The sequence below is a fragment of the Sminthopsis crassicaudata genome, chromosome 2 (genome assembly GCF_048593235.1).
Source record: "Sminthopsis crassicaudata isolate SCR6 chromosome 2, ASM4859323v1, whole genome shotgun sequence".
Lineage (NCBI taxonomy): Eukaryota > Metazoa > Chordata > Mammalia > Dasyuromorphia > Dasyuridae > Sminthopsis > Sminthopsis crassicaudata.
The window spans coordinates 482055417-482079539 of NC_133618.1; the positions used below are offsets into that span (position 1 = coordinate 482055417).

A 24123-nucleotide genomic window follows, 5' to 3' on the forward strand; every position below is an offset into this window, starting at 1 on the left:
AGATTTTCTTTAACTGCTTCTGTAGTCATTTGTGTTTGATTTATTCTTACTTAGACTTCTTTGTTTATAAGGTGTTTGAATGACTTTTTTTTCTTTTAAACCTTGCAGTACCTATATAGGCAAGTAGAAAAAAACACTGGTGAAAATTATCATTAACCCTGTAAAGTAGGTATTCCTTAGTGAGAAATACAAAATTCAACTTGTTCTCTTTTAGCAGCTGCAAATGTATCTGGTGAATCATTAAGGATATATTTTATGGTCTAACAGATAATTGTAATATTTTCTTAGATACCCTGTGCTTGCAATATCAATCTCCCTCTCAACAGTTCATGTTTTTTTCAACTGAGCAGAATGTAAAGTTTACATATAATGGGCTAGATGAAAATTCTGAAATGTTTGATATTGATCACCTGGTTTTTCTTGAATCGTTTCTTCAACATTTGTACATTTCTAAATCTGTTTTCCTTTTAATATTTATAAGACTTCACCTCTATCCATCCCTAGTAGGTTCCTCTAGAACAGTTTTAGATGTCTTCTCTGTTAGACATACACAAAGCTGGAACCTGATGGCAAAGATGCTATTGTAGCAGATGCATTCTAAAACTTCTGTCACCTCTAGAGGAGGGGCTGTGACAATAATAAGATTTGGAATTGGCATTCTCCTCCTAGTTCTATATAGTATATGATAAAGGTTCTATTAGCTAGTTCAAAGCTGCAAGAAATATTATAGATCATCCACTCAAATGCCTTTGTTTCAAATGAGAAAGCTGAAATCTAGAAAGAGCAAATTACTTGAGGTCATACTTGAGGTCACTGCTTGAAAGTAGCAGGGCAGCATTAAAGTATGATTCTTTTATTCAGTCTAATTTCTACTGTACTATAGTAAGGCATATACATATATTATATACACATGTATACATACACACACATAGCATAAATTGCTTTTGTTTTCACCTTTTGGAAGAACAACGGAACTGTTTAGAGGCAGACTCAGGTCTGGCTGCCCTGTTGATATTTTATTGTTGGCTCTCATAACTTTACCTAAGGACTAGGGGTGGGATTGATGAAATTATATGTATGGTGCTATAGTTTCTGGAATGTAGTAGACAGATATAACAACTTAAAATTACAAGTTTAGAATTGAAAGAAACTTCAGAAATAATTGAGTCCAATCTCATCATTTTTTTTTTTTGAGGAAATGAGGACCAGAAATGTAAACTGACTTACATACATAAGTAACAATTAGAAGAATTGAGCTTTGAATTCATGTACCATGACCTGCTGCATTTATACTTACAATGCCTTCCCTCATCCTTGCTGCCATTCATAATTCTTTACTTCCTTTAAAGCTAAATCCAAGCACCATCTCTTTATTATAGTCTTTCCTCATTCCCTCAGCTAAATGTGCTCCCTCCTTTCCTATGTTTTCCTGGATAAGAGAGAATGTATTCTCTCCTTTTCCATTTATTTTTAGATTACCATGGTATATCTATCACCTCCTACTTTATGTTACACTTTTTTTTTACAGACATTATATTCTATACTTCCTCCTCCTGATTAGAATGTGAAATCCTTGAAAGCGGGGATTAAGTTCTAGTTCTTGACTTATTTAATTTTTATTTTTTCAGTCCCCAGCTATTATTTTCTTTTGAATAAAAATTGCTTCTTCCCCATAATTTGAATTCCAGCCAAATGACAACTTTGACTTCTGACCTTGCACTTTAAAAAGAGATTTCTTTCTAAATCCTCTCTATGAAAACTTTTCTCCCCCAAACAGCTGCTTTTATGACTTTCTTACTATATTTCCTAATTAATTAATTACACTTATTTTCCAGCTATGCTTTCAGTGTGTAAACCAGAATCCTGTCCCAATTCATTCTATAGTCTATGGCTCTTAGACTACTATTATTCCTAACATGTTTTCTTTTTTCTTTTAAAACTATTTTTTTTTTTAATTTTCTCATCTCTGATGTTCTCCTCAGAAACTCATTTCCTACTTTCTTTCATTCTAAGTCTGTCCCCTTTCTCTCATAAGCCAGTAATATATCTTGGGTTAATCTATTCTTTCCATTACTCCTAAAGATTAATCAAAATATAGCAAAAATCTGCAGTTTTTCAAAATCACTTTGATGATATCATAGTCCATTCAAGTACAGTCGCCCCTAACTCTTCTTCCCTGTACCCTACCTCTATGTACAATGCATATTATACTCCAAACTTTGAATTTGTATATGATAAATGAAATTAGTAACTGAATAGTGTGAGATTATTTTCTAGTATCAAAGTTGTATGAAACATTGAATTTAAGAACTTTACATTTAAAGGCACAATTTGTTTTTTTTTTTTTAATTTTTGTCATGAAGATGAATGTAGAGACATAATAAACACTATCATATTGAAGATTTTTATTTAATTTATTGAAAATATGTCTCACATGCAGTTTTCTAGTTTTTTCTGATTTTTTTCAGAAAGAGAATAATCATTAAAGTATCAAACAGGTACTACTATAACATCTGATTCATTTAATATTGCTTTTACCATTACATTCAAAAACTGAAATGTTCATCTCTATTAAGTGTAACGTGCCCACCTGGCAGTTACAATTACTAGTCTGTCCTAGGCCCAACAGACCACTGACCTTTGCAGTGTCAACTCTAATCGGCTTGCCTCCTCTGAGGCCTTCAAAGGTCTCTGGCCATGATCTCTTGAATCTATAGTTTAGTAACTGGTAGCACTCTCAAGAACAGCCACATGTAATCTTAAAAGCATTTATTATACCTACTCACATAATGCCCTGACTGATGCCCTGACTTGCTGGTTCCTGAGTGAACACTTGGTCATAAGACCCACGTGTTCACTTCTAAACTCCTTACCTCTCTGGGCTATCCATCCGGTTGGCTCAGGGAGCCAGGTTAAAGAGAGTGACTGCTGCCTGCAGTGGGCTTACATAGGGCCTGTGAGGTCACACACACAGCCAAACAGCAAGAGAGTCACCCATTACGAAGCTATCTCAATGTGGCCAAGATCCCACCTACAAAGCAGTCCTAATATCCACAGAAATTACTTCCTGGGGGACTCAAATCTCCCAATGCGCTGTGGCGCCGCCCATTTAAATGGCTCTTACAATTAAGTTTATTAGTCTTCCTGACTTCCTTATTTTTATAATACCACAATTTCTCAGTCATCAAGGCTAGAAAATTTGAAGTTGTTTTTGATTTCTTCCTTTTTGTAAAATCCTGTTAGTAGTTTCTTTTAGAGTCAAGTCCTATTTCCTCTTAAAGTATTTCTCATATTTGTTCCTTAGCTTACATTCCCACTGTTACATATGTAGTTTAGACCCTTGTTGTTTCTATCTTGGACTACTTGGAATAAAATCTTTTGAAAAAAAGGAATAAAATGCTCCAATTTTTCATTTAGAAATAAGTCTTACTTTTATAAGGCAGTGAAATGACTTTTGGAATTTGGAATGTTATTCTAAACATAGAACACACTTTTGTACTATAAATGAAAATGTTGATTATCAACAAGACTATAAGTAATTCGAGGGATTTAACTGCAATTGCATCTTCTTTGATGTTCTTTGAATTATATTGTTACTTCTGCCTTCTCTATGAAATCTTAATGGTGTTAATTGATAATCATCTTTTGTTCTCATAGAATGCATAAAAATGTCTGTGAATCTTGTTCTTTTGGGGAAAATTATCTAGTCTGAATTTTGGTCTTCAGTCCCTTTTCCTTACAATATTGAAGTAAAAACCAGATGAATTTTCTCATGGAAGAACTCCGATAATATTACTGATTCAAAATCTTTAGAAGCTCCACATTTCCTGATCTATAAAGAAAACCTACATTCATTTCTCTGTCATTTAGGGTTCTCTATGATGTATTGACAGTCTATTTTCTAGGCTATCTGCTAATACATGAAAGATGATCCACCTCTGTATCTTTGTATACACTATTACCACTGCTTGAAATACATATCTTTGCTTCTTTCAATCCTACAATTCAAAGACAATTCAGATGTTATTTTCTTCTTGTAATCTTTCTCTGGGCGAAAAAAAAAACAAACAAAAAAAAACGCTTTTCTTTTGTTTTTAGCATCACCATAATTTTCCTTCAACCATCTTATAAAACTTACTAATATATGGCTCTGATCACCTAATTTCATGCCCAGTCAGAAGTTAAGACTTTATTTTGTATTTTTCTCATGTATTATGTAAAATCACAAATTAAAATTATATATATCTTGAAGACCTTTTAGTTCAGCTATTCAGTTTACATTTAAAAAGTTAAGTTAAAGAGAAATTAAGTGACTTGTCTAAGGTAAGAAAATACAGTGATTAATGTACTTTATATCCCCTACTAATTTGAAGTTCTGTGTGGGCAAAGACCATGTCTTTCTCATTTTTGTAACCCTTCGTTTGTCTTGCATAGAGCAGCTGCTCAAGAAATCTTTATTGAATTAAATAGTAGTTCTAAACAAAAAAAAATTTTTTTAAATATACATCCCAACTCACTATATTCTTCATTCTGCCAGCTATCTTAGAAATGCTATTACTTGAAAGAACTCCAACAGAGTATGTAGGTAGATTGGTGTAATGTTTTTGTTGGTTTTCTGGAAGTCTTGGGACTAGCCTTTGTTTCAGTAGAGTAATCACCACAAGAATAGCAAGGTGTTAAAGTCCAAATCCTTTATTATCTCCTTCACTGCTTAGTTTCTTTGCCTGAGGCCCCGGCTAGCTTTCTTAAAGACCTTCAGGAGTCTTGGTTTCTGTGGAGAAGCTAAGTAGGATAAGCTAAGTAGGATAGGTGTGAGATGGAGTGAATGAATCTCTCTCTTGAGTTGGAGAGCTTATGCTCCAGCCTCTAGCCACCACAAAGGTTGAAATTGGAATGAATCTGGCTAAGTTTGTCCCAGTTTATATGCTTTCTTATAATTACATTATCATAGATGTGAATCTTTAGAACTATATTAAGTACTAAGTACATGTACGGAACTAGAGAACTATTAAACACCAGGCTAAACTAAGTAACCATTGTCTTTATCAATTCCACTGAGTTCGCACCTTGTAAGAATCCTTGTTTCAGAGTTCTGACCCATAACAGATTGGTGCAACTCTATCACCACTCCTGGAAAAAAAGCCTATAGTACATTCTACTTAACTAATTTGGGACCAATTTTATCACTATCATATATAATGAAAAAGGAGAGTCATATATATATATATATATATATATATAGCGATCAATTGACAATATGTTGTATTTCAAAACATTGCCTTGTCATCTAATAGTAAAATACTTGAACAATTGTTAATAGGCTAAGTTAAATTATTTGTGTGATTTTATAAAACAAGGGAATTTTTTTAAGCCTGGCTTTACCTATTGTATCTAGGCTGGAAGTGTAACTCCCACGCATGAGTCCAATCTCACAGATGATCAACCCAAATACTTTGACTTGCTCCATTTCTGATTTGGGTCAGGATGTCCTTCCTTAAGCAAGCTGATAGCCACCTGCCCCAGGAGCTCCCTATATTGGTACTGGTCTTTGTATGTCCACTCATACCTTGCCTTTAGCCCTACTGCAGCTCAGAACTTCTAAACTCAAGTGCTCAGCCTTCTAAGTAGTAGGAACTAGGCATAACCAATCTTTTTTTAAAAATATATTTTATTGATCTTTTATTTTTACATCACCCTCATTTCCCAGTATATCCCTCATTTTTCTCTCTTCCAAAGATCAATTCTTTATATACCAAGGAATTTTTTAAAAAGATAAAAACCCGCTTCAGCAAAACTAATCAATGGATCAAAAAAGTTTGACATTATATGCAGTGTTCCACATTTATAATCTCTTATTTCTACAAAAAAAAAAAGTTAGGATATGCCTTCTTATATTTCTTTGATGCTAAACTTGTCCATTACAATTTTGAGTCTTTCATTTTTCATGGTTTTGTTTTTCTTTCAATTTATGTTGTTATATTTATCTTGCCTCTACTTAGAATTTTGCATCAATTGCTAATATATTTCTTTATGATTCTCATTTTTTCATTTATTTAATAATTAATTTTTCCCAGTTACTATAAAACAATTTCAATAGCATTTTATTTCTCTAGATAAATGCAAAGATATTTTTCAATATACACCTTTGAAAAACTTTGTATTCCAAATTCTTCTCTCTGTCTTCTCCCCTAGTAATAAGCAATCCGATATAGGTTAAACATATACAATTATTCTAAACACATTTCCATATTTGTCGTGTTGTGCAAGAAAAACATGATTATCTTTATTTTTCATCATTTTTTGCAGTACTGTTATTATTGTATTACTTCATGTACCACAATTTGTTTAGCCATTCCTCAATTGATGGGCATATAGTTGGTTTACAATTTTTGATTCTATAAAAAATGCTCTTGTTTTGGTTAATATGGGGCAAATATATATAATTTAAAATCTAGCATAAGCAGATTCCTGTTATCTGTGTGACAAAATAGAATTTGACTAGTCTGACATTTAAAACCCATCATATTCTTTTTTTTTTTTCTTTTCCTGAGGCTGGGGTTAAGTAACTTGCCCAGGGTCACACAACTAGGAAGTGTTAAGTGTCTGAGACCAGATTTAAACTTGGGTCCTCCTGAATTCAGGGCTAGTGCTCTATCCACTGCGCCACCTAGCATACTAATCTACTTTTCTAGCTTTATTTCATACTCTCCTTCATGTGCTTTTTTAAAATTTATTTTTTGTATTTTATTTTTCCAATTGCATGTAAAATAAATTTTTTTTTAATTTTTATTTTATTTTATAATTATAACATTTTTTTGACAGTACATATGCATGGGTAATTTTTTACAACATTATCCCTTGCACTTACTTCTATTCAGATTTTTTCCCTTCCTCCCCCAACCCCCTCCCCCAGATGGCAAGCAGTCTTATACATGTTAAATATATTACACTATAGTCTAGATACAATATATGTGTGTAGAACTGAATTTCTTGTTGCACAGGAAGAATTGGATTCAGAAGGTAAAAATAACAGTTTACAATCATTACCCAGTGTTCCTTTTCTGGATATATCTGATTCTGTCCATCATTAATCAATTGGAATTGGATTAGATCTTCTCTATGTTGAAGATATCCACTTCCATCAGCATACATCCTCGTGCAGTATCATTATTGAAGTGTATAATGATCTTCTGGTTCTGCTCATTTCACTCAGCATCAGTTGATGTAAGTCTCTCCAAGCCTCTCTGTATTTCTCCTGTTGGTCATTTCTTATAGAACAATAATATTCCATAATATTCATATACCATAGTTTACCCAACCATTCTCCAATTGATGGACATCCATTCATCTTCCAGCTTCTAGCCACTATGAAAAGGGCTGCCACAAACATTTTGGCACATACAGGTCCCTTTCCCTTCTTTAGTAGTTCCTTGGGGTATAAGCCCAGTAGTAGTATGGCTGGGTCAAAGGGTATGCACATTTTGATAACTTTTTGGGCATAATTCCAGATTGCTCTCCAGAATGGTTGGATTCTTTCACAACTCCACCAACAATGCATCAGTGTCCCAGTTTTCCCACAGCCCCTCCAACATTCATCGTTATTTGTTCCTGTCATCTTAGCCAATCTGACAGGTGTGTAATGATACCTCAGAGTTGTCTTAATTTGCATTTCTCTGATCAATAGTGATTTGGAATAAAATAAAATTTTTATTAAAGTTTTGTGGAGAATTTTTCAACATTAACCCTTGTAAAACCTTGTGTTCCCATTTCCCCTTCCCTGCCCCTCACCTCCTCCCCTAGATGGCATGTAATCCAATATATGTTAAACATGGTAAAAATATATTAAACCCAATATATGCATACATGTTTATACAATTATCTTGCTGCACAAGTAAAATCAGAACAAAAAGGAAAAAACTGAGAAAGAAAATAAAATGCAAGCAAACAAAAAGCGTGAAAATGTTACTTCATATACTTTTTATTCCATGCACATTTAATGCTAGAAATCATTCTTTTCTCTCTCTAAATCTGTACATTTGTGTAGACTTTCCATCATGCTTTCAATGCACTCCTTATTTATTCTTCCCCATTAAAGTTTTTTAAAGTGACAGTTCATGTCCTATCTCTTCCAGAAAGAATTTTCCAATCACTAAGTAAAAGAGATCTGAAATTTTAGTTACCTTTGTCCAGATTGTTTTTGTCTTTGTCATATTTTATCTTCTGTCCTACTTATTTATGCAATTATCACTCACCCTTCCAAATAGACTTCAAACTTGGAAGTCAGAAAGTTTGTTTTTTCAACTTTGGATTGCTGGTGCCTAAGACTGGTCCTAAATGCTATTATTGTTTTCTGTTTGTTCTCTTTGCCTCCAAAATGAAGCTTCCCTTTCAGAGTGAGTATAAATGGCCAGCTATCTATAGTAAGGAGATAGACATAACCAAAGATTGTTAAATTCAAACATTGGTAAGATTCTTTTGTGTGTGGTTATTTAACTGTGACATTCAGATAAAAGTTTAAATGCCTTCTTTTCTACTTAATTCAGAATGCATTTACTAAGTGTCTACAATTCTAATATTGAGGATTGTTGAGGGATGAGACACCATAATAGCATTTGGGAGTCGCCAGACCAGTGAAAGAATTCTCAGTCCCAGTTTTCAAGTTAAGGTTGGCAAAAAGGGGGTTTTTTGTGACACAAAGTTCTCTGTGGCCTGGATTCCTGATTGGAATAGCAGCAGAGCACTGAGAAACAGAGGTCAATTTTATTTAGTCTTTTGTAGCCTGAAGCTAGGAATCAATCTCCAAGTGAATTAAGAATGGAGAGTGGAGGGTGGTGGTCTGGAGTATAATCTCCAGATGAATTAGAGAGTAATCTCCAGTTGAATTAAGGGGGGAGGGCCAGAGGAAGGGGTGATGATTACTTTAGGAGTTTCCCAAGGTTAGAAGCTAGAGGTAATCTCCAGGTGAATTAAGGGAAGGGGTGGCTCCCCACAAAGATCAGGGGACCAAAGAGTCCTCTTACATCAGGATGACATTAGGGAAGGCCATTCCTACTTATCTAATATTTCTTTGGTGCTAAACTTGTAATGCTGGAGAAACTGAGCAAGATAGAGACTAAAGAACAATTAATAATTTGTTAAATGGGAAAGATAAAACCAAATGGATCCATGGTTTGGTCCCAGGGCTGAACAAGACTATTGTCTCAAAGAATCCAGCCCTGAATGTCCGATAACAAGACTCTCTTATAGGGTAACAAGGACAATTGATGAGAACTAGATAAAGAATATCTAAATGAAATTAGGTTTAATTTTGGTCTAGTGGCAGGTTCAGGGTACAGGGAGTCAAATAAAGCTCTCCTGCAGCCCCTTCAGATTCGGCGCGAGGATACAAAGTTGAATGAGGTTTAATAGCAGCACAAGAGTCCTCTGTAAAGGAATTTACAAACCTAAGAACCTAGATTGATAAAAGAGGTTTATTGTGGGGTTTGGAAGTAAAGTTTAGTTAGTAAAGTTGAGGGTAGAGGTAAGAGGGCACCGGAGCTACAGGTCCAGTGGGCAGAAACCCTTGACATAACCGGTGTAAGGGTGCCATGTTTGGGACCTCTGCAAAGAGTGGATTCCAGTTTTCCCCTTTTATAACAGGGGGGTTTTTGGTAATCTGAAGGGGCTCGTGGCTGAGTCCCAGGTTGGCTTCTGGCCTAAGCTTCAGCCAGGGTTAGAATTTGAATAGCATTAAATGGGGTTTTCTATAAGGAGGAAGCTGTTTGTACTTGGGGTGAGGGTTGGGAAACCTGAGCAGATCATTAGAATGGGGGCTGAGACAGATCAGATCCAATGGGGGCTGGATATCTCCCATTAGAACTCATGGGGGTTGGGAATCAGAAAGGAATATTAACCCACTTCACAATGACATAATGGAGGAGGTACCTGGATGGGGATGATCTAATGGGGGGAGGAACCTAGCATGAGGATGATATAATGGAGACAGGCATAATGAAGGGAGGAACTGTAGAGGCTCCTAATATTTTAATGATGTCTAAAATGGATAAAGACCTTTATCCCATCAAACATTAAGAGGGAATGACTATAGTCTAAGGTCTAAGATATAAGACCTTTATCCTAACATTAAGAGGGAATGGTTATGACCTGAGGCAGAGTAACTGAATAGGATAATTAGGGAAACTGGGTCAAGACATTAAAAGAGATCTGTGTCACAACAAACTTGTCCATTACAATTTTGAGACATTCAGTTTTTACTCTTTTACCAAAACATCTTTTGGTACTATTTTGAAAACCCTATTGGCTGGGTCTATTTCAGTGAGTGGTCATTATCTTATAATAGGCCTCATGATAAAACAGATTATCTTCAAACCTACTCTTTTCTGAACTTTCCTTTGACTCTGTAGAGTCCTACTACCATTCTCATAGTCATGTAGATTCTTCAACAAACTCAGTGTCTTCTTCAACTCCTCATTTTTATCTCACACTTCTTATCTGTTGCAAATTTTGTCATTTCTTCCTCCACAGTATCTCTCACTTAGGTACTCTTCTCTCCACTAATACTTCATGACTTCAATATAGGCCCTCATCAGCTTTTTGCCTAGATTCTCATAATAATCTTCTTGCTGGTCTCCTTTTCTCAAGGCTTTCCCCAATTCAATTCATCCTCCATTCAATTGTTAAAGTGATTTTCCTTAAGCCTAAGTAATCATGTCACTTTCCCACCCAGTAAACTTTAATTGTTCCCTTCATTTAGCATTTTAAGGCTTCTATAACTTAGTCCAATCCTTAGTCCCATCCTTTCCTGAAAAGAACAACTTGACTCCTAGGTTATAAACTTGAGTGATTGAAAGAATGGTTGTGATCTTGATGGAAACATGAATTTAGGAGGGTAATGGGTTTATTGGGAATGGTAATAAGTTTTCTGTTGAAATGCTGAGTTTCAGTTATCTTCGGGATATCCAGGTGATTGTCAAGGAGACATTTGAAGTATAGGACTAATATTCAGGGAAAAAGTGAAAGCTGGAAGATGCAGATTCTAGTGCCATCTGTATAAAGATGATAATTGAGCAAATGGAAACTTGATACATTTACTGTGATAAAAAGTTGAAGAGAAGACCAAGAACAGGATATATCTCAAACAAAACTTGGAGAATGACCCTGCTATAGACATCAAAAAAGATCATTCTTAAAACCAATGAAATCCAATGAAGCACTACAGAATAGTGTCACCTAAATCCAAAAGGAATAGAGTAGATAGAATGGAGGATAGTGTTCAATAATATATTATAGATGGTTTAGGGGTGGGGAGTGTTATTGCCACAGTTTTCAGTCTCCCTAATTATCCTGACCAAGTCCTGACTCAGTTTCTCTGCTTCAGTCAAATCTCAATCCTGCAAAACTTCCCCTGGCTCTTTATCAGAATATTTGATAAGGATAAAAGATCTTATGTTTTAGAATATCAGAATGCCTCTCCCCATCCCAAGTTATCCGAATGTCAGGTACTGTCTTATCAAGATGCTTCTCCCCATGTCCAGGGTCCCTCCCTCTGATTATGTCATCTCATCTCTGGTGGCTTACCCCATCCTGTCAGAGTCCCATTCCTGCTCTCAGCACCCTGACTCTGCCCCTGCCTCAGTCTACTCCAAGTCTGAGCCATGTGTATATATGTCATTGAGAACTCTGTTTGCTGGATTCTTGGAGCCAATAGTGTCATTCAGCCCTGGGACCAAACCATGGATCCATCTGGTCCCAGTAAATCTTTCCATTTAATAAATTATTAAATTGTTCTCTAATCTCTATCTTGCCTCAGTTTCTCCAGCATTACAGGAGAGATGAATTTTGGAATAGGAACTGTGGGAAAATAAAAAGCATAATAGAAAATCAGTCATGGAAAATGAAATGGATTAATTCTAAAAACAAAGATCCATTTGAGATTAAATTATTAAAATTTGTGGTAGATCTAGCAAAACAATTGAATGAAATCCTTCAGTATGGTTAAACATCATGTGATTAGGATATGAAAAGATTAATACTTGAAATAATCCAGGCACAGGCTTTTGAAAAAAATGAATGGTGAACAAGAGAATGAGGAATTCAAGGGTAGAGCACAATATCATGTTAAATTCATTAAGTGCAGGGACAAAATTTTAAAGGGATAAAAGTGAGACCAGATGTTGATAATAATTATAACAATAATTATAATAATGAAAAACCTTCATCTCATTTGATTCTCACAACAACCTGTGAAATAGGCACTATTATTAATACCAAGACAGCAATAGTGGTCTGGAAAAACAGAAAAGGTGGAATGACTTGAGGCTTATTGTGAAGATGGTATTTTGTAAACCTTAAAAGTATTATAAAAATATAATTCTATTCTTTCTAGTTTTAATATGTACAGGATTAAAAAGTATTACACATTAGAATATAAACTTTAGGCAAAGAAATCCAATCACTAAAAAGATGTTATGTGAACTACCAAAAAAAAAATGGAGAAATAAGAAGACAGAAGCATTTTTTTATTCACCCAACTCTTAATATGACATTAAATACCTTTTATTAGATTCTTGAACAAAACTATTTTTGAATGGTTATATTCCTCTGCACTCAATAGCAGGTTTATTAATCTCCCCCTTCCCTCTAAGTTTTCATTTAAATTGTTCTATTACATGTATCTGAAACTAATGACACCTGACAGGGTAATTAATGAGCACTGCCCTATACCTTTTCGTCAAGTTCAATCTTTTAAGTTAGATATTAGAATTCATGATGCAAAATCTAGATGAAGGTAAGCCAGAATTTCTCCCTCAAAATGATCATTATAGCAAAGGACAAGTAAAAATGATCTGTTATTGCTCTTCTGGTTAAGATGAGTCTTAACAAAAAACAAAAAAAAAAAGCTTTTATAAATCCTTCAGGTTTGGGGTTTTATTTCTGTGCCCAGATTGTACCAAATATTTTTTTCTTCTTTTCCAGCTCTGTGGGCTTAGCAAAAGCAGTTCTAGAAGCAATTAATGGATTCAACCTCTTTGGCAACCAGGTAAAAAAAAATTAGCCCAGACTTTTAAAAAAATTATGTTAATTTGAACTATATTTTCAGTGAATTCTGGTTAGTCTTTAACAAATCATTTTTAGTCTAGTTAAAAGGATATCAAAAATTAGGTAGTAAATTCAACACAAACTTCAATGTGTGTGGATTTTTTGCTTCCTTTAAAAAAAATAGATCAATAAATTCCATTTTTCTCATTATAGAACTCTTATCTAATAAAGTCAGCTATATCCTATATAAAGAGGTCTCATTTTCTTTACTCGATAGCTACTTTTCTCCTGTAGTCCACCTTTGTTCCTTTAGGATTTTTAAGTCTTTTAGAACTTCCTTTCATATGGTTCACTTTTTATGTAGAATCCTGTTGTGGGTTACTTAAATAAGGTCACCCTTCCCTGCTTTTCACATCTTTACTCTTACTTCTGATCTTTTATTCCCCCTATCCAAATCCTGCACATTCTTTGAGATTCATTCCTCAACCTACTTCTTTCATACATTGTATTGGCTTTTTCTCTTGTATCATGTGGCCTGGGGATGCTTTTTTCACAGCTTTGTTTGTATATGTCATCTCGAGGCAGGAAGGACATGATAAACATCTTCAATGTGATATCTTAAAAAGTATGAGAGGCATAATTTCTGGATAATTTAATCATTTTATTAACAATTTCAGAATTTAAAAAAAAAAAAAAGGTTACTGACACTAAATGTCAAAATCTCTCATGGCAGCAGACTCACAGTTTATATGCCCTTGGAAGATGAGTGTTTCTAAGAGTAGCAATGAACATTACAAGGAGAAGAGAGCTCCCTCCCATGAAGGGCTGAAATTAAAAGACAAAGAATTTATATCTCCCACACAAACCAGACCTAGTTGAGTGGAGTAACAATACCCAAAATGAGAAGAATATTAATCCTATTTTTTATCAGCCTTGTCCATGAGGCACTGGGCAAGGAAATAGGGCATGGTAAAGAAAAAAAAACAACAACAACTGGGATATCCCCGATTTTAATAATTATCATTAATATGACAGAAGTAATACATTTTTCTCTCATCAGCTATATGGAAAAAAAAAAAAAAAGAATCGTGGTAAAATAAAGAAATAAAGAAAGGGGACAGTAGAACTAGGAAACAAATCTACTGATCACCACCCAAAAAAGATGGTACAAGGAACACCCTAGTCAAGGAGGGAATATTACAAGCAACAAAAAATATACAAATCAAATACAGCAGAACCACAATTAGAATCACACAAGACTTAACAGTAACTAAATTAATAGACTGCAGATCTTTGAACACTATATATTGAAGAGCAAAAATAACTGAGGTTATATCTTGAAAATATCATATGCAACAAAGCTAATCATAATCCTGAACAACAACAAAAAGAATATTTTTGGATTGCTAGACTTTCAGGATTGAAATAGATCTGAGATTAATAGAAAATTTGACATACAATATCCATGAGAAATATAAGGTAAATTACTAATTACAAGGGACTCAATAAGGACAAACTATTTATGTTGTATACATGGGAATATAAACCATATATCTAATATTGTCATTAGTAGTCAGGTAATTATAAAGAAAGGATGGGGAAGAGCTGAGTATGATGTGATTCTAAAAAGCAAAACCATGTAAGAAAAGGTAAAAAAGAGTAATTATTTTATACAAATAAAGTGCTAGAGAAAGAAGTGACACAAAGGAACTAAATGGAGATGCAAAGCTGGTATTTCTGCAGTCTTACTCTTTTTTTTTTGCAGTCTTACTCTTAATGGGAATGGCTCAAAGAGCGAACAATACATATATATTCAGAAGAGTATAAAAGTCTTCTAAATTCAGAAAGAAGACTGATGTCATAGGGAGAAAGGAAACTGGTGAGGGAAGGATTTTCTTTAGCTAACCCTATTCACATCAGATTAGGATTAAAGAAAACAATATATACATTTAGAAGTGAATAAAAGTCTTCTAAATCTATAGAGATTTAAAAAAAGTGAAGGGATATAGGGAAAAGGAATGAGAGATATTGAAAAATGTGTAGATTAATGGAGATGGGAAAAAGGAGGAACAATATATATATTTCGAACACTATAAAAGTCTTCTAAATTCACCTACAAACTAGAGAGCACAGATAAAAGGGTGGAGGGACAAGATAAGGGACAGATCCTTGGAGGTGGAGTAGGTTAAGTAATAGAAGGGCCAGGTAGTGGGTAGAAATAAAGCAAAGTTAGGAGGGATAGGAAATATGAGATGTTTACAAACAAAATAAAAATTGAGTATAATTTATAATGTTAATAAAAAGCAGAGGTAGTAAATATGATCTCAAAGTTAAAGCTAAGATACCTAAATTTTACTTGATCAAAAGAGAAAAATAGAAACTACTTTTAGCCATATTAATTAATTTAGTATAATATAATAAAGACTTTAAAATAGATAGTATAAGATTAGGATATTGCTATGATAGAGGAAATTATGAGTTGATGGAGTAAGAAAAATATGGAAAGACTTGGACTGATGGAGGACGATGTAAAGAAAGAAACAAACAAGCATAGTATGATCTTACACAGGTAATATATATACATATATAATATCTATATATGTTATATATGTATATGATTATAGATATCTATGTATATATATGTATATTTGTGTACATATGTATATAATTATAAATATATCTATACTTATTTGTAGCCTTCTGGTAGTGAGGGGAGAAGGAATGGGAAAAAAAGAATAAAGTAAAAATATACAGTAAAGAACAAAAGAAAACCTATGAGGAAGCAAAGAAAAGATGAACAGCTCTGAATACAATATGTATTATTTCTCTTAAAGGTTTTTTTGAATTAGAAATTTATTGCTTTATATATTTTTGAACCTTCTCTTATGTTCTGCTGTGTACATGACAATTTGATTTTTTTTTCCTACTTGATATTTAATTAAAACAAAAAAGGATAAAAAAAGTACATAAAGTGTGCTTGTTATGTTTAAACATCTCAGTAATATAGTGATATGTACTTGAAAAAGAAAGAAACCTAATTAAAAGTCAATAGCTGAAAAAGATAGTGACATAAAAAAGAAAGTCCCATTCAAAGGAAGAACTAGACATCCTTTAATCCTGGAGAAATTGAGCAAAATAGAGATTAGAGAATATTCAATACAGAATTTATTGAATGGAGAGATTTACTGGGACCAGTAGATCCACGGTTGGTCCCTGGGCTGAATGAGATATCGTCTCAAAGAATCCAGCCCTGAGTATCGGATATAGCATTCTTTTATGGGGTAACAAGAACAATGACATAATGGGGGAAGTACCTGAATGGGGATGACCTAATGGGGGGAGGCACCTAGAATGACATAATGGGAGGTACTGGAGAGGCTCCCTATATTCTAATGATGTCTAAAATGGATAAAGACTTTTATCCCATCAAACATTAGGAGGGAATAAGTATAGCCTAAGGTCTAAGATATAAAACCTTTATCCTAACATTAAAAGGGAATGGTTATAACCTGTGGCAGAGTAACTGAATAGGACAATTAGGGAAACTAGGTCAGCACTTTAAGAGAACTGTGGCACAACAATCCTTTTCAGAGTTATTTACTCCAAAGTATTCAGATAAAATAAAGTATTCTTAGTTATTTTAGAGAATATTACTGCAATTTGCAAATTTTGATTCTATGCTTTTAATTAAATGAATACAGAATTTTCAAAAAGGCAACTTCTGCTGGCTTCCTTAAGATGGTCTCAATTTCAAATTAAAACCCCATGAGAAATGCAGACGAAAAATGATTAAATAACTAATAAAGGAAATATTTTGCATTTTATTTTTTAATCCAAAAATAAAATAATATCCCTTTAGAATATGTTCTTTTTGTAATTTCTTTTTGCATATGACAGGAGGAAAAAGCCATGAAATATTTTTACTTACTTATTGAACTTTTGAAGAATGTGTCTATTTTATAGAATACAGTGAAAAGTATAGTGATTCCTAATTGGGCTTCATCTATGAGCTCGGCTGTATTCAGAAGACTTAGATCCAAAAATTACTGTCTGATCTTCGCAAAATCTGGTCCTTTCTGAGCTTTAGGTAATGGCTTACACTACCTCCCTCATAGTGTTCTTTGGAGATAATTAGCATTTTTCATTATGAGTCCTTTGGGATTGTCTTGAATCATTGTCTTGCTGATAATAGCTAATTCCTTCAAAGTTATTCACCATATAATATTGCTGTTACTGTATACAGTGTTCTGGTTCTGCTGACTTCATTTACCAACAACTAGGATACATATCTTACTTTTAATGGTTTAAGTAGTATCCCTTTATATGTGAAAGAACTTTTATTAAGGTACAAACTAAAAATAAAAAACTAATTTTGCAAAAAATCTGAACTACCATTTGGAAACATGGCATTCTATTCTAGCTAGAATATATCCAAGAAGTAGAAGATGAAAAACTGTATCTTTAAAGATAATTAGACACTTTTTAGAAATATGTACATATGGTATACACAGCTTCTCATTTTCATTTTTTTCAAATTATAAAGACATGAACTGAAGTAAAAAATTAAAATATAATGACTAGTGAGGTTGTTTATAGCATACAAAATATTTGGCACTGTATAGTCATCTCTTTGATATTTTCATATCTAAACAGTAATTGGTGGTTTAAACTTGGTGATAATAATTTCAGTACATCAATTTAGTGAATCATAAAAATAATTCCTTTACAAGATAACATATAAAAATATTAATTTGCTGATATAATTTAGATGTCTTTTAGCCTACTAGAAATCTGTATTGTAATTTAGGACCTTGAACATGGAATAATTCTAAACACAGAATAATAAATCTATAATTATGAAAAATCAAATATTTACTCATTTTAAATAAGAATACATAGAAGCCAAGTTAACCAACTCTAGAAATTGGGTAAAATAACAGACTTTTTACTTTTTGGCATGTTTTTTAAGGTTTATTTGAACAAGACAAAATAAAATAGAGATTCAGGAACTGACTATACAGTTAATGTAATTAATATACAGCAACAAAGTAGTTAATTAATGGTAGAAATCCAAACTACCTTTTTGTGTTGGTCAAATAAAGCAGGCATTTTTCCAATTTTCTAATTCTCTTCTTTTATATACACACACACATACACACACAGAGTCTGGCTTGGGAATTCTTTTTCAACAAATTTAAGAAGATGTTTGTTTTTAACTATAAACTAAGTATTGGCGTAAAGTTAAAGTACCTGCTCCTAATGTATTTTTATCTACCTACCATCTCTCCAGTAAGTCCATAGCATTCCTCCTCTATGCTTTTATTCATGGTGTAGTCTACCTTACTAGAATGGACTCTGTCTTCATTTCATCTTCCACTTTAATCAGATCATGTCTCTGTAAGAACTTGCTCATGGAAAAAAAAAAAAAAAAAAAAGAACTTGCTCATGGGTCTTAAGATGTAAGATTTGTTGTCTACTTCAACCAGTGACCTTTCTTCTGCCTATATATTCTTCCAGTAACATTTTTATTATTCATTTGTTATTTTTTATTTATTATTGTATTATATTTTGTATTTTTGTCATTAATTTAAGAAATGTTGTGTTTTCATCTCTCCCTTACTTCCCACCTAAGTTATAATTCTGTTCTATGTATAATACCAGAACAAATAGTAGTCTTATTATATGGGTTGTTTTATAGAAAGATCATCAGATTTGGAGTCAGATTTGAACTTGAGCTCTAGACCAAAGCCCTGTCACTTGTTATTTCTGTGAGGTCCTTACTTTCTCTCCCTGGGCCTCAGATGCCTTATCTATAAAACAAGATATTTGGACCAAAAGACCTCAAAGGTCTCTTATCTTCTCCAGTTCTATGATCTTTTGAATATTTGTTTAGCCTCCACCATATCAAGTACTGAAATTTAAAATTTAGTGATAAATTAGTTGTTAGTGGTCAGTCCCATTCCTGCCTTTTTCATTTATTCATTTGTCAGTTTTAAAGAGGATGAAAAATGGCATTCTTGCTGAGAAAACATTTTATTATATGAGCTAAAGTGCAAATATGAACAAGGGTAAATGAAAATAATATCAATCCAATGATATTTAGATCTCAATTCTAGTTCCTCTCGATCTTGAAAGCTCAATCATTGTGATTGATTCATTCAGGGTGTTTTAGTTTCCAGGGTGAATGCTCTAAAAAGTAACAGAATTAGTGTGAGATTCAGAAGCCAATATTCAGGTGGCATGAAATCTCAAATACCTCCCTCCTTCTCCCAATGTCTTTCTGCTTTCTTGAAATTCATGTGGCCACTGTATTTTCATTTTGTTTAGTATATTTATAACATTTATACTTTTGCAGATATAAAAGAATTTTAGCTATGATTTCTTATTAAAGACATTGATTTATCTAGATGATTATACCTTTTCATGTTTTATATTGCAGTAATTTAACTGCTTATTAATATTACAGTAATATTAACTGTTTATATTGCAGTTATTTAAAGGGTATAACAATTTTGGTTATTTTGTTAGCATAATTCCCTGTAAGAAAAGAAGTCCCAGAGTTAGTTGTTTTAATTTACATTTCCCTTATTTTTAGTGATTTGGAGTATTGTTTCAAGTGATTATTAATATTATGTATTTCTAATTTTGAGAAACATTTGTTTATCATTTGACTAGTCATCCATTGGAATTAAATGGGTTTTGTTCTTGTAGATTTATGCTAGTTCTCTATAAATTTTGGATATTCAGTACTTATCAGTGATAATTAGTGGAAATTTTTTTTCCAAATGATTTTTCCTCTGTATTTTCTTGTATTTCTTCATACATAAGCTTTCCCACTTCATTTTATCAAAATAATTTTTTTTCTTTTTGATGAGAGAAAGGAAAGGGGGAACTCCATTGGTTGGTGCAAAGATAATAAGATAATCCCATGAGGCACAGTGTCCCTTGTAAATGAATTTACTAGATTGATAAATAAAAGGTTTATTGTAGAAATTTGGAAGTAAAGTTCAGTTAGAAAGACACCAGGGCCAAGGGTGGCCGCTGGGCGGGCAGGAACCCTTACATGGCTGGGAGGGCTCCTGCAAAGAGAGGACTCTGGTTTGGCCCCTTTTATACCTAAAAGAATGGTGGGCGGTACCCCCAAGTTCTTGGCAGGCTTTTCAGTTAGCTCAGATCAGGTGAGGGCTGGGGGAAGCTGAGCTGATAGTGGGGGCTGGGCCCAAATATTCAAAGGGTGCTTTTGACCAGGATTTGTGAATCAAGGTCAGCCATGGGCAGTCAGAGAGGAATCTTAAAGGGACCTCAACCCCCATCAAAACCACTTCAATATCTTTGCTGAGAAAACTCCAAAAGGTGTACAAAAGAGCCAGACACTAGTGAAAAACAACTAAACAGCAAAAATAAAAATCACTTACTCTTTCAGTTTCTTCATCTGTACGATTGGAATATAAATAAAGTTATCTTCCTCACAGGTTTTTTTAAAAAAGAGATAAACTATGAAAAATACTTTGCAAAATGTAAAACACTTTAAAAATATTTTTATATGCCCTAAAATGTCTTTATCATCCTAGAGGAAAACAACTGGATGTATTCTAGTTTATTTTTGTGCTATCCAGAGCCAATATAGTACTCCAAATGTGGTTTTAGCAGTATAGAATATAATAAAGATTATCTAGTTTTTTATAGACTCTGTGTGTATGTGTATGTGTACAAAAATATATATATATATAAAATTTGAAAAAAGTATATATACATTTTTTTTTTTTTCGATCACCAAAAATCTACTTTTTTTTGACTCCTAATATCCTTTTCTCTCATCCCCAACTGAGGACAAAAGAAAAACAAAATCATTGATACAAACATGAATAGTAAAGCAAAATAAATTTTGGTACTGATTATCTCACATCATTTATTCATTTTGAACTTAATAGTTCACAGAATCCCAAGATATTTTTCCTTCAAAATGCTTTCTAGAAATCTCATCCCCATCTTTATTTGTAAAACTAATGTTTTAATGAGAATTTACATTTGTATCTAATTAGATTCAGTCCATTGTTTTAACCTTCTCTGATCATGTTGTTTTCCAAGCTTATCAATTTGCATGTTAGTTATTCACTAATGAGTTAAGCATTCTAACTAAAGACTTTCTTCCAAGTTTTATAAGAGTCATTAATGATAGTTCTTGGGGTGCTGAGAATTAGATCAGACCTAAATTCTTATATAATAGTCATTAATAATTACTTGTTAACTGATTTCTAAATATGTTATCATCAAGCTTATTTCCCTCTATAATATGAAAAAAATTTTAAGTGCTCTACTAAAATTTAGAAAAACTATAATATTTGCTTGATTTATTCTAGTGAGGTTCTCAAAAAAGAAAACCAAGTTTATTCTGCCATAATCCCTTCTTATAGATTCTGTCCTCTCCACTTCCTTCTCTAGATGTTTATTAAATTGATATAATAATACCTTATAGAATTGTACAAAGTATCAAAGTTAATTTCCCTGACCTATTGTTAGTGATTCTATTCTCTTATCTTAAAAAAAAATAAATTTAGTATTTGCCCTTTGTGTGGGACAAAGACCACTGGCTCAAATAAATCAAGGAGGGTTCTAAGGTAAAAAAAGCAGAAAGGAATTTTATTATGATCTTGAGAAAAAGGGTTTCTCTCCAATAAGCAGTTAGATAAGGAGAGGCCAGACCTAGTTAATAGGTAAGGATTATATATGGGTCTGGGGTAACACTCCTTATAGGCTGGATCTTTGCCCTGATTAGTCAGGACAAATAACCTTACATTTTAAGTCATAAATGAGGAAAAGCTTCTAATCCAACCACATCCTTAGGATGACTCAATTACCTTATATGGGAGTTTCAATACCAAGGTAGCCCTACCTTAGTCTCTCAAAGAAAAGGTCCCACTCCTAGTAAACCACATGATTTCTGGAGAAAGAAACTTGGCCCTGGGGCACAGCCCCCTCTCCCCCACTCACTCTTTAGAACATTGTCTCCATCTTGTGAGGTACCTTTCATAGTTCACTTCATTCATCTTCATTTGTTCTGAACTCTCGCAATAATTTTTCAGAGATTATTGATAATGATTCAATATTCACATTCGTCAGTTCTCACAGTACCTTAATTCAAATAGGTGACTTGAATTTATTAAGGGAAGCAAGATCTTTTGCTAAATTCCTGTTAATCTTAAGTTTCTGTCCATAGTCATTCCATTCTTTTATCCCATCCTTTGGCAGTCCAAAGAGCTTTCTCTTTGTCAGAAAAAACAAGCAAAATCCCTTTCTTCCTTTGTCCTTATAACAACTTTTGTCTCCTTAGAACCAGTTGACTTTATAGATGAATGCTATCAAACATTTATAAAATGATTAGTTCCAATATTACATAATTTATTTGCAAAAGCAGAGAAAGAAATGATCCTGTCAAGTTCCTTCTCTTACATAAATATGATCCTAGTAATTTAACTGGGGAGAGCTACTGCAGAGAAAGAAAATTATATGCAGTATGTCTAATGAATATAAAGGCAAAAATATTTAATAAAATATTAGCAAAAATGTTACCATATTTTGGGAGAAAAAAAAAAGACATTTTAACCAGAATGACTTATACCAGGAATTTGGGTGTGGTTCAATATTAGAAAAACAATAAAGATAACAAAACACAATAATTACAGAGATAAAAATCTTAAAATTGTGCTGTTACAGGAAAAAGTTTTGGGTTTTTTTGGACAAAATCTGATATACATTACATCAGAATCATTTAGTATAGGAATAAATAGTTCTTTCCTCACTATTATTTGATATGTTTCTAGAAATGTCAACTATAGCAGTAAGATAAGAAAGTCTTTGAGAGAGTAAACATTTGCAAAACGGAAGCAAAATTAAAGCTTCTGGAAAATATGATGGTTTACTTAAAAAAAGAGTAAACCCTAGAGATGCAACTAATTTTAATTGAAACAATTTAGAACTTCAATGAAATGCCAGGTTATGAAAGAAACCAACAAAACTGTCAGTTTTCTCATATTTTACAATAATATCAATAGAAATAGAAAAAGAAATTCTATTCAGAATAACTGCTGAGTTTTTGAAATATAACCAGAAACACATTGGAATTATATGGAAAAAAACTATAAAACACTTTCAGAAATAAAGGAAGGTTTAAATAAATGGAGAAATTAATTGCTTATAGTTTGATATTACCCACATAATATTAAAGATAGCAATCCTACCTAAATTGATAAATAGATAAAGAGCTATATCATGAAAAACTCAGAAAGAATTACTTAGGAAAAAATAATAACAAAATTAATATGGAGAAAAGAGGATCAAGAATATTAAGGGAAATAATGAAAAAAGGGAGTCTAATCTCAAAGAATAGTAATTTTTTACATTTGAGAAAAATAGAAAAGTTGATAAATTTTAGATACATAATCAGTTAATAAGTGTTTAGCACCTTCTCACTATGTTCCTATTACCAGGTTAAGCACAGGATTCAGAAAGGTAAAGAATAATCTCCATAGTCAAGCAGCTCCCAGTCAAATGAGAAGACAGCATGCAAACAGCTATGTACAAACAAGATATATACATTGTAAATAGGAAATAATCAACAAAGAGAAGACATTAGCATTACCAAGAATTTGGAAAGACTTCTTGTAAAAGGTAATGTTTTAATTGGGACATGAAGGAGTCAAAGACAGCAAGAAACAAAGAAGTTGGAGAGAATTCCAGGCTTGGAGGACAGTTAGTGAAAATGAAGTTGAAAAATGGTTTATCTTGTTCAAGAGCAGCAAGGAGGCCAGTGTTACTGTTTTATAGAGTATGCAATAGTAACAAAAGTGAGAAAAGATTGGAATGCTAATATGGATCCAAGTTATGAAGGACTTTAAATGTCAGAGGATTTTATATTTGATCCTAGTACTTATAAGGAGGCATTAGATTTCATCGTATGATAAATAGGTGGGATCAATCTTGTGTTTGAGTCACTTAATAGCTTAGTGGAGGATGAACTGAAGTGGAGGGAGACTTGAGGCAGGGAAACCAATCAGAAAGCTTTTGCAATAGAATGAAATGATGAGG

At 33.0% G+C, this 24123-nt stretch overlaps 1 protein-coding gene across 5 annotated transcripts in view; it reads left to right on the forward strand.

Annotated features, from left to right (window-relative positions):
* PHKB (phosphorylase kinase regulatory subunit beta) overlaps positions 1-24123 on the forward strand; it is a 254654-nt gene that overhangs the window by 97205 nt on the left and 133326 nt on the right. For all 5 annotated transcript variants that reach the window (XM_074293309.1, XM_074293310.1, XM_074293312.1 and 2 more), the window contains one exon: positions 12976-13039. In XM_074293309.1, coding sequence (XP_074149410.1) covers positions 12976-13039 — 64 coding nt within the window. The remainder of the gene's footprint in view (positions 1-12975; positions 13040-24123) is intronic.